The sequence below is a fragment of the Tiliqua scincoides genome, chromosome 5 (genome assembly GCF_035046505.1).
Source record: "Tiliqua scincoides isolate rTilSci1 chromosome 5, rTilSci1.hap2, whole genome shotgun sequence".
In the NCBI taxonomy this organism is placed as follows: Eukaryota; Metazoa; Chordata; class Lepidosauria; order Squamata; family Scincidae; genus Tiliqua; species Tiliqua scincoides.
The window spans coordinates 106,424,135-106,435,827 of record NC_089825.1 but is presented as its reverse complement, the minus strand read 5'-3'; the positions used below and the strand labels follow the sequence as shown (position 1 = coordinate 106,435,827).

Below are 11,693 nucleotides of genomic sequence, written 5' to 3'. Positions count from 1 at the left end.
TCTGCTTGTCTCAAGGGGTGAGCGCCATGTCCTGCAGGGTGTTGCCCTGACCCAGGGCTTGCTCCTGTCCCACCTCCCAGGTAAGTACCACTTATGGGGATCCTCTGGTGACATGCAGCCACATTGAAAAAGAGTGTGTTGTATCCAGTGGGGAAGTAGATCAAACGCTTACTTCTCTGTACGCCTCCCATTCTGCAATGGGTCTCCCCAGACCTGCACAAGCTCTGTAGCTGGTGCAAAACCAAGAAGCAAAAGGGGGGGGGGTGTGAGAGGCTGCTAATGGAGAGGATAGAATCCAATCTAGATCCACCTCCAGACCCTCCTTGACCCATTCTTCAACCTCCCCACTCCATTTCATCCCCTCTGTGCCCCTTCCGCAGCCTTACCTGCTCTGGTGGCTGTAAACAGGTCCAGTGATGGATGGCCTCTTGCAGCACTGCTCCCAAAATGGTCACCAAGAGAGCACTAGAAGCAGTGTCCCAAAATGCTTTCTGGCACTTTCGCAAGGGCATGCATCAGTGGACTACGTGTTCCACTAGTGCAGATGTCAGTTAGGACTTTTGTCCCCTTCCCCCATGTAAATATAGTAGCCCTGCAGTGGGGCTACTCGATTCACCACAGACCAAAAGGTTGGCAGTGAATCAAGTGCCTCCATGTCAGGTGGTTATTCAGAGGCTTTGGATCCAGTGGAGCAAAGCTGCACCAGTCCCGTCTCCCTCCCTCCCCACTCCCTCCCATGGCACACCTCCCCCCACCCTCTCCCCGCCTCCTCCCTGCCCTCTCTCTGCCTCCCCCCTCCCTGAAACACATCCTGCCCACCTCCCCCCATGCCCCCACTTACCTCTCCGCTGCTTGGTGGTCTGCACAACTGCCAAGCAGCGGAGGTTGGGTGCCCACCCTGCAGTTTATGAATAAACATAAGACTGTGCTGAAAGAATCTGCCAGTCCCTCAAGGCATCAATGGGACAGCTAGAGTTGTGAGGAGAGACTGAAGATAAGAGGGTGCTTAGAGCTAAGTCTCTCAATGTCCACAGACAGAACTGGAGCTGCAACACAAGGCCTCAGATGAAAGAGGAGACCTTGACAGTGACGTCACTGGGGTTTGCATCGCCCAGTGTGGGAGGCCAGTGTGTCACCCCATGATGGACCTCCTCCCATGCAGTGAGCAGAGCAAAGTCCTGGGCAGTGCGTACAGTGATGCACCATTGGCCTGCTCCCAATGGTTTTTTGGATATAACTTTTGATAGAGTTGAGATATTTAAACATGGTTGGTTTTGTTGCATTCTGCATGAAACTACACATCGATTGACGTGTAACATGATGGTATTATTTGGAAATACCAAGATTTAAAAAATTTTATATCACCTCCCCACCATCCTGCCCGTCACCCAGTGTGGCCCGCTCCCCCTAGCTATGCCACTGGACCTTGAGCAACAAGCAGAGATATGGCTCTGGAACTTAAAGGAACAGAGCTCAAACTTCATATACCATCAACACCAAGAGCAATACAATAAGTTACAACGTCTTACGTCTGGTCCTCAGCCTAGGAAAGATCCATTATGGGGTACAAGCCATAATGTGTATGTGCAACCTCCTGATTTTAGAAATGGGCTATGTCAGATGCAAGGGAGGGCACCAGGATGAGGTCCCTTGTTATCTGGTGTGCTCCCTGGGGCATTTGGTGGGCCGCTGTGAGATACAGGAAGCTGGACTAGATGGGCCTATGGCCTGATCCAGTGGGGCTGTTCTTATGTTCTTATAAGAGCAATACAATAAGTTACAACGTCTTATGTCTGGTCCTCAGCCTTGGCAAACACCCTTGGATCCACTCAGTTTTATGTCAGGTGCAGATTCGAATTGGCCCACTGGGGAACATAGCACGGTGGAGTAGGAAAGTAAAAACTTTTGCACTATCCTCCCCAGCCAGCCCATAGCATGCAGTAGAGGCTATGCTATGGGCCAGCCCAGGATAGGACTGGGTTGTCAAAAGCTTAGACTCACATGCATACACAGAAAGCACTCATGTACAGTGGAGGAATATTACAGGAGACCATCAATCTGAGCGCAAATGCACTAGGAGAGCAGAAGGGGCTTTGTGGGTTGATGGCTAATCTTTGCCAACAACCAAGGTTACCTGTTGGTTTATGCTGAATTTGGTGTGAAGTATTGCAGGAATTGTGGGGCTAGAATGCCAGGCAGTTTCGTGACTGCAAAAGGCCTAATCCTATCCATCTTTCCAGCGCTGATGCAGGAGAGCCAATGGGGCACACACTGCACCCTGTGGTGGGCAGCAGTCATTGTGGCCTCCTCAGAGTAAGGGAATGTTTGCTCCTGTATCTTGGGGCCGCATTGTGGCTGCATCAGTGCTGACAGTTGGATAAGACTGGGTCCAAAAGTGGGGAACAAATGGAGCAAAGGGCTTGAAAAGCAAACAGAGAGGCAAGGCCTTAGCCATAGTCAGTTGTAAAGAGAGGAAGACAACAAGGGAGCTGAAGTTGCCTTTCTTGAGAAGAGGTGTGTTGTGAGGTGGTCAACAAACTTGAACTGCCCAGCATGCACAGGTGCAGAGATCTTGCGCTCATGAAGGGTTCCTTCTTAGCAGGAGCTACAGCAGCAGTCACTTGGTTGTGCTTCAGGAAAGGGAGTGAGAACAGGGAAAAACTGGAAAGGAACAACAGTGGTTGGTTGCCATGCCCGGCTTCTGCCTGGCACAGTAGCTCTTGGAATAGGAGTGCTTCATGTGGCACCAGCCACTAATCAAATACCAGTACCCACAGTAAAGTGCAGCATGGAAAACTATAGCCAAGACCTATGACCCAGCACTTTATAAACTTTGTCTCCAACAGATCCCTATGGGATCTTTTCTGCCCAATCCTATGAGTGTCCTGTGCTGCCAGACCTCATGCTCTGTTGGGTTGCTGCCCAGTGAGCAGCGAGCAGGGAGATGCACACAGCAGTGCACCAGAGGCTCTGCCAGCCCTGGAAAATGGTCATGGGAGCTATTTCCTAGACAGGGAGGTTGAGAGCAGGAGGAGTTTCTGGATGGATCACAGACAGAGCAGAAGGTGGAGAGCAGGCTGGAGGGGGAGGATCTCAGTGGCAAACGTGCAAGGCACACCCTATCTCCCACATTGTTGCTGGTTGCATCAGTGCCAATGGCTGCGGTGAAGATTGGGGCATTGGAGAGGTAAGTGGTTTAGGAGGTCATAGTACGGCCTCTCTCTCTCTCTCTCTTTCTGGTGATTTTTGACAGTGTGGCTTTGATCTCTCTGTTTCTCAGGCAATAAATCACAGGGTTCATGAGGGGTGGTAAAACTGTATACAAAACAGCAGACAGCAAATCCACTGCTGGAGAGGACCAAGACTTGGGCCTGAAGTAAGAAAATAGGGCTGTGCTAAGAAATAAGCTAAAGACTGTCAAGTGGGGGGTGCAGGTGGAGAAGGTCTTGTGCCTGGCCTGAACTGACTGAATCTTGAGCACAGCAGAGAAGATGTTCCCGTATGAAACAATCACAGACACAAAGCCAAAAGAAGCAAGAAGTGCAGATGCAAAAACTTCCCAGATTACGAGTCGTGTATCTGAGCAAGAGATGCTTATTAACTGAGGAATGTCGCAGAAAAATTGATTGATAAACCTCGATGAGCAGAAATGCAAGGAAAACGTATTTGCTGTACACAGTGCGGCATTGATTGCACCGCTGAGCCAAGAGGCAGTGGCCATTTGAAAACAGGCCTTCCAGTTCATGATCAGCCCATATCGCAGAGGACTGCAAATGGCTACATAGCGGTCATAAGCCATGACGGTAAGCAGAGCCAGTTCAGTACCTGCAAACAGTATCACCAAGAAAACCTGGCTGACACACCCAGAGTATGAAATCCGTTTCTCATTCATCACGGAGTTGGCCATGGATTTCGGAACCGTGGTTGAAATGTAGCCAGCATCTAGAAAGGAGAGGTTGACCAGGAAGAAATACATGGGGCTGTGGAGATGCTGATTCTGGATCACTGTGCTGATAATGAGAAAATTGCCAGCCAAGGCTCCCAGGTAAATGGCAAGGAAGAGCACAAAGTGTGCAACCTGAAGCTGACGAAGATCAGAAAAGCCCATAAGTAAAAATTCTGTTACAGATGTGAGGTTGTCCATTTCTTGCATGGGTGAGAGACTGAGAGAGAGAGAAAAAAAAGACACTTAAGATAAAGATTAATGTAGTAATTCTTTTTTCTGGATGAGGAAGCCAGAGGGTGAAGGACTGTAAGCTGAGAGGGTGTACGCAAGTAGGTCACGTGAAACCAGCATGTTCAGATTGGCTCATTTAAGTGATTGGTTGATGTTGCTGCCATCAAGAGATGCATGCATATGTCTGGCAAAATAAAAGCAGGAGGAGATTAGTCAACCTCATATATATATAAATGCAATTAAACAAATATGAGTAACTGGCAAGACTAGTGAGCATGCACCTCAGCAAAGTATATAAAGAGTTTCATAGAAGTTCCAAAATGAGAAACAATGTCCACACTGATAGTCAGGGATAAACTGAAATGTGGACAGCCAGAGATAGAACCTGCTGCAGCCATACACTCTATTGCATTTAAAAAAAATTGTAACCATTATTCTTCATTTGGGGCTGGGGTCACCACCTGGATCTTGTGGCAGACTTCTTTTACTATTTGGGGAATGTAAAGGGGGCGACTATTCACATCAGTGGTCTCTACCCTGTTGCTCTGCAGATTGCAAAAGCTTCCAGGAATGCAACTTTTTCTTGGACCTGCTGCTGTGGCTCTAACAACACCTTGACATAAAGAAATTGCAGAAAAGAAGTGTATTCTAATAGGGAAAGTCATACAGAGCACTCCATGTGCTTACCTTCTACACTCTACCTGCCACACTTTGCCTGAAACTTTCTGTTCCAGGAACAGGAGCAAGGTCAGGAGAAAGGTCGCAAGCAAATCTTATTAGCAGGGAATCTTTGGAAGACAGAGGGATGTGAGATGAGATGCAAATGAAGAGGAATGTGCTTACCAGAGGCAAACAGCAAACACTATACTGAGCATACAAACTGTTGACTTCCAGTGTTTTTTGGCATCCTGTTTTTTCACAATGAGGTCCTATTTTTTTGTCATTGCAGTTCTGAGTCTACTTCATTGTTTAAAAATAGAAAGGGGGGGGAACAAAATGATAATAGAATTCATAAGAAAAACTCCCATACCTGTACAGACTACTGTAGGATAACACAGAGAAGCTATTTGAGTGACAATGTCCCAGTAATTCCTTTGCAGGAATCTATAGGATGCAATAAAACTAGCTGAACCTACGATCAATCAACAGTCATTTGAAATTGTCTGGGATATTTCCTGAATGAAACATACTTGCGAGTCAGTAGCCATTTCAGAAGGAGAAAGACCATAGTGAAGAACATTGTTAGTTGTCAAAGTGCTGCACTATATAATACAGTGTATGTAAAATTTCTCTTTACATTCACCTGTGAGCCATTGTTGAGAAAAAATGTGAAAGGACTCTAGTGTGGCATCACCTAGAATTCCAGTCCACTCCATACCACTAGTGGTGGGAACCCTTGAACTGTTAAGCGGGTTCCCCCCTTTTCTAGCACACATTTCCAAGCAGTGTGTGATGGAAGGCATCTGGCCACATCCCTAGCAGATGAGAGCTATTACTTTGCTTGTTCAGGCGTTTGAATCCAAACTGTGTATTCGGTTTGCACTATTTACCTTACCCTAATGTGAATGGCATTCTTTTTCTTAAGTCAGTGCTTTCCAGTGGCATCACGAGGGTTTGTGTCACCCAGTGTGGGAGGCCAGTATCACCCCCATGATGTATCTACTCCGATGCAGTGGGCAGGGCAATGTCCAGCCCTGCCACCAATTAGTAGTTATGCTGTGCATTAAAAAAAAATAAATGCCAGCATCTTTGCAATTTCTAGACAAAAAGGGTCGATTTGGAGTTTTTCTTTGGAGATAAATGAAATGCTTTGCCTTTGGATCACCATCATTAGTGAGTATGAGAGAGAGAGAGAGAGAGAGAGAGAGAGAGAGAGAGAGAGAGAGAGAGAGAGAGAGTATTCACAATGCAGATGCATGACAAATATTGGCATGTTGTAAAGATATGCTTCAGCTTCAAAAAGTAACATATTCATTGCAATATTCTGGGTATCTCTTCCCAGTGAACTTGTCATCTGTTCACTTCCATAAGGATTCTGGAGGAGAACCTCCTACCAAATTATGCCTTTGCCTCCAAGTCTTGAAAATGAAACAAAAGGCAAAACATTGCATCATAAATAAGACAGAAAGCAGAAGCCTACAAAATCCTCCACTGGTCTGACACTGCCTGGGACCACAAATATCGACATTTTGTTCAGCAGGATTTTTTTCCCCACGGCAACCTGGTATAATAAAATTAATCAATAAAATTTAAAGATACTATTGTACCTTGGTACAAAAGGAAAGCAGTGGAAATGGATTACAATTCATAACAACTAGACAATATCACTGCTTTCTCACTGAACTATAGGGTTTTGTGCATAGATGTCCCACTCAACTTTCCAATTAGACCATTCTATTTTCTAATCAGAAAATACTGCTGCTATCAGAAATACATTTTAATTTGCTACCTGTATGTATGAAATGGAATAATATTTTGCTGCCTGAAAATAACCCACCGACATCTTGCTCTTTAGAGAACAATGCTGGGAGAATACACAGCCCTACGCAGCAGCTGTCAGAAGCAATAAGATGTTCAAAGTGTGCATGAACTCTGCGTTTTTCTGCTATTCTTCATGCTGCAAGGACAAAGTCTCCTGAGCCCCCCAGGTAGCAGCAGTGGGACCAAGGGAGAAAAATGAAGAGCTAAGGAGCAGTGGAAATCTCCCATGTGATTCATCAGCATGAAGTTAAAGGCGGAATGTGGAGCAACCTAAGACTTGGTGTGTATGCACTGGAGCCTCTGGGACCTTTAACAACATAATCTTAACCTGCTCTAGTGCAGCAGGGCTTGCATGGCCTGCTCTGTATCCAGTACCAGTTAGAAGAAGGCTGGAGGTAGGAACATAAGAAGAGCCCCACTGGATCAGTTCATTGGCCCATCTAGTCCAGCTTCCTGTATCTCACAGTGGCCTATCAAAAGTCCAAGGTCTACTTGGCAGAATGGAATATTTTCCCCTTTACACTGTGTAAAGTTCCAGCCTGCCCAATGGGACTACTTAGATCTGTGCCAGCTAAATCACTGGCACAAATTCAAGCAGCTGGAAGTCCATCTTTGCTAATCCTGCCCCCTCCTGAGACTGTCTCACCCCCATTCAGTCCTCTCCCTTTCCTGTTACACACCCTCCCCACCTCCATTTTGCCCTCCCTGTGCCCATGTGCCGCTGGTGGAATACTCACTTCACCAGCGACCAAAGATCTGGTTGCAGGACTAGCTGGCTAGCACAGCCCTTTCCGCCAGTGCTGCTTACTCTGGAGTAGTCTCAAACATGCTTTACAGCATATCCATGACACTCTGTACCGCTGTGCCTGTGTAAGAGGAGATCAGGATTGTGCTGATATTTCAGTGTCATTGTGCCATCATCCCACACAACTTCAGTGTGTGTGCAGGCCTTGAAGAACCTGTTGAAAGCACTATGGGATTTTGATGTGTACCAGGACCAGCTAATCAGGGAATTAGGAATGGGCAGACCTAATGGCAAGCCCATCCAAATGTGGTGAAGTTCTCTTTCCTGTTCCTTTCATTTTTGTTCCGCTATCTCCTGCTTAATTTTCTCATACGCTTTAAAAATCAGTTATTAAATTCCATATTTAAATATGGTTGTCAAGTATGGTAATGTGTTCTACACAAACAGCTTGTATGACAATATATTGCAGAGTATGTAATACAACTCATTTGTTTACATTAATATCTGGGATGTATAGAATCTGTAAAATCCTATGCGCTTATAAAATATGACCCCCTGACGAAGGGGATGGATCTAGAACCAGAATTCCATTCCAAATTATGCCAAGGGGGGAGTTCAGTAATGACCCTTCTGAGAATTCATTTCGGCTGACACAGCAATCCATTGCCAAATTTGGTTTTAATGCCACACTTGGCAGTTCCTCCATAACTGCAAGGCCTCTGCCAGGAATCCAGCAGCTGACCAAGGGAAACAATACCTAGTGGGCAGAATTCAGCAGATTGCTTTCTTTGCCACTGGTAGGCAGAGAGGGGCTGCAAAACCCAGGAGAGTTCTGAGGTTCTTATAAAAACCAAAGTGGAGTAGATGCCCAGTGATCAAATATGACAACTCATGGAATCAGACAGTCAAGGAGTCCAGTTATAACCGGTTTATTAAAACCAAAGAAAAAGGAATAAAACAAAATGGGGTATGTGTGGAGAAAAGTACAACAAAGGCTCACGGAATACCTCTGGGCATGGCTGGGTAGCCACAGAGAGCTTGACAAAGCTGGGTGCAGCAGCTAGTTACCTCCAGCAGGAGGAGCCCAGGAGCTGCTTGAAAGAAAAGCTCAATGCATTGCTACACTTGGAAATTTGCAGGCTGAGTTGGAGAGCACAGTCTCCAACAGCCAAGCAACAGTGTGCATCTTCTCATTAATGAATCCTGAACTAAAAAGAAGGTTCTCTTAAGCCACCAAGAGAAGCAGAACATCTTAGCCACATCCTTTTGCACAGATTCAAGTAACAGATGGCACCAGTCTATCCGAGGTTGCACGGGGAGGGAGGCCCAAAGGTATCCCCTCTCCTTCTACTGCTCTTTGGGTGCTCTCCCCTTGTCCTTCTTCTCATGTTCAAGTTCAGCCATGAAGCTTCCTGAGTGACCTTTGGCCAGTTGTTATCTCTCAGCCTCACCTACCTCACAGGGTTGTTAAAGGCAAAAGGAGGGGAGAAACTATGTAAACCACCCTGAGCTCCTTGAAGGAAACGTGGTACAAAAATGAAAAAATAAATAAATATTGCTGTCTCCAGGTTACTTTGGGAAAGTATGGGTGGCCATATCCCACACAAATTATAGCACAGTGTAATAGGGTGAAACTTTGTCAGGACCTTGAGATTAAAAAAAGATTTCTTTTTTTATAATTCTGGCAAAAAATGCATTGTCTTAATGGATTATTTCAAACTGAGCTGGCAAGGAACTTGTTCGTCACCAAGGGTCCAACTTGATAAGCTGCTTAGAACAGAAGGGGTTTGTTCCACTGTCGGAAAAGGTACTGTGATGGCTTTGCTGCTGGGTCAGTCAGAGCCACCCCCAGAAAGCAACAGCAGCATAGGAGCTGTGCTGGCATGGACCATGTAAATGTCCAGAGGGTGAATGCAGGGGGAGTTTCTTGACAGACTGGATGAGGGCAGGGGGATAGGAAGTGGACTGAAAGAGGTGGATCCTTGCAGCAAATATACACACAAGATCATCTCCCCCTCCCCCATTTTTTTGGCATGTGCCGTCCTGTTTCTCTCCTTGGACATAAACCAGCTACACAGCTCGTGTGGGTGTAAGAAGACCGATAGGTTGTCGGGGAACAAAGGAGAGGTAAAGGAAAAAAATTAGCCCTTACTTTGAAAAGACCTTCTGATCACTCACAAGCACAATAGCAGTCAGCACACACATCGATGGCACAGCTTCATGCTTCAGTGGAATGGGGAAAATGACTGGGCAATATGCTGAGCAGATCTTCAGTTGGAATTTGGAATGGCTTTCATGCATCTGAACAAATCAAATCTAACATTTTAAAATGAGTGTTAATTCTTCATTTTCTGTACTTGGAATTTCCTGGAGTTCAGGTCAGCTCGTAAAACAATAACATAACATTTGGGGAGAAAGATGCAAGCCAACAGCCCTGTGTTGGAGGTCAAGATGGCAAACACTTCCACCACAACTATGTTCTTCCCCTTGGTGCTCAGATATCCTGGGATAAAGGAGATCCAAACACTGCAGAAGACCAGCATGCTGAAGGTGATGAACTTGGCCTCATTGAAAGCTTCGGGCAATTTTCTGGCTAGGAAAGCAACAGTGAAGCTGACGAGGGCCAGAAAGCCCATGTAGCCCAGGACACAGTAGAACATGGTGGCAGAACCTTCATTACATTCCAGAATGATGAACCCAGCCTGGGAATGCAGGTCTATATCTGGGAATGGAGGAGAGATTGACAGCCATGCACTGCAAATGCCCACCTGAATGAGAGAGCAGGACAAAACAATGCAGTTGGCCACTTTTTGCCCTAGCCATTTTCTCATTCTGTTGCCTGGTTTTGTAGCCATGAAGGCCAAAATCACGAGGATTGTTTTTGCTAACACACAAGAAATTGCCACAGAGAAAATGGTGCCAAAGATTACTTGGCGGAGAAGGCAGGTCATCTCCCCAGGTTTGCCAATGAATAGGAGGGAGGACAGGTAGCAGAGCAGGATGGAGGTGAGAAGGATACAGGTGAGGTTCCGGTTGTTGGCTTTGACAATGGGAGTCTCCCAGTTCTTCAGGATAGTTTGCATCACAAGTCCTGTCATCAGAGCCAAAGGAATAGCCAGAGAAACCAAAAGGATCCCCACAGGTTCCTGGTGTGAGAGGAAACATGTTTCCTTGGGGATGCATTCATCTTGATTCTTGTTTGGATATTGATCATCTGGGCACTTGATACAATGGAATGCATCTGAAATGGCAGAATAAAATGAAAGCATCTTTTAGACCAGTCCTCTACCTACTGCATGATGTTGGGGGGAGGACTTTGCTGGTGCTGACTATTGCAAAGCAGTCACTGCCAGTTGTAAAATGTGCTCTGACAGTGCACCACATAGCACACTGCCCGCATTGTTATGTAACCTACCTTACACCAGAGCAGGTAAGTTAGGAGGAGGGCGGAAATGGTGGAGGGAGAGTGGAAGGAGGAGGGGGATACTGGGTGGGAGGTGATAGACGATGAGTGGATTGTGTCTGGAAAGGTGGTGGGTTTGGCACCAGTGCCAGCCACTGATACTTAACCCCTTCCTAGACCAAATTCTCACACTGTTGAATAGAACCCCCCCCCCCCCACACACACACACCATAGGCTTACACCCTGGTAAGGGAATGATCACTCTTATGCAGAGCATAGCACTAGAACTCCTACCCACCATATCATGCAGCAGTCACCATGTTGGTGCCACTGTGTTGGCAAGGAGGGGAAGAGGATCAGAGTGGGCTGGTCACTAATTTCCGTTTAGATACTCAAATATTTATACTGAGGAGAAATGGCTGCAGTTCAGGTAACGAACACCCACTGACAAACAGTGGAAGCCTACATGTGGACATCAGTCAGTCACCTTGAGTCTAATGGTACTGACTTGTTGGTAAGAATGTGCGTCTGTGCAGCCTGAAGTATACAGATTCTCTCAATAGGTGCTGACAAATACATTATACGCATCAGGCAAAACACAAGTTTTTGCAACTTGGACTTGAGTCACCTGACTTGAGTTCCCATCCCTGGCATCTATAACTGATCTACTAAACATATACTGTATTTGAAAGCATATTCGGAAAAGAAGGGGCCATGTTGCTCACCTGTCTGGTTTGAAATCATGTCTTTTGAGCAGGGCCTACAGCTGTAGCAACAAACAGGTTGCCCGTCCTGAATTATCCTGCTGTGTCCAAGATGGCAACTCTCAACACATGTGGAATTGGGCATCTAAACAGAAAACATAGTGTAGAGAAGCTCAGAGAATC

General features: G+C 46.2%; 2 protein-coding genes across 2 annotated transcripts; both read right to left on the bottom strand.

Annotated features, from left to right (window-relative positions):
- Window positions 1-3,196: 3,196 nt before the first annotated feature.
- On the bottom strand, window positions 3,197-4,144 carry LOC136652958 (olfactory receptor 14A16-like). Its single transcript, XM_066629882.1, has one exon. The coding sequence runs from the start codon at window positions 4,142-4,144 to the stop codon at window positions 3,197-3,199; it is 948 nt and encodes a 315-aa protein (XP_066485979.1).
- Window positions 4,145-9,739: 5,595 nt separating this feature from the next.
- Window positions 9,740-10,672, bottom strand: LOC136652956 (vomeronasal type-2 receptor 26-like). The gene has a single exon (XM_066629878.1). It carries the CDS (start codon window positions 10,670-10,672, stop codon window positions 9,740-9,742), a length of 933 nt encoding a protein of 310 aa, XP_066485975.1.
- Between the last annotated feature and the right edge of the window lie 1,021 nt (window positions 10,673-11,693).

Bases quoted from the DNA above. Each gene is read 5' to 3' on its own strand.
- LOC136652958 (XM_066629882.1), bottom strand. From the start codon at position 4,144: ATGGACAACCTCACATCTGTAACAGAATTTTTACTTATGGGCTTTTCT.
- LOC136652956 (XM_066629878.1), bottom strand. From the start codon at position 10,672: ATGCTTTCATTTTATTCTGCCATTTCAGATGCATTCCATTGTATCAAG.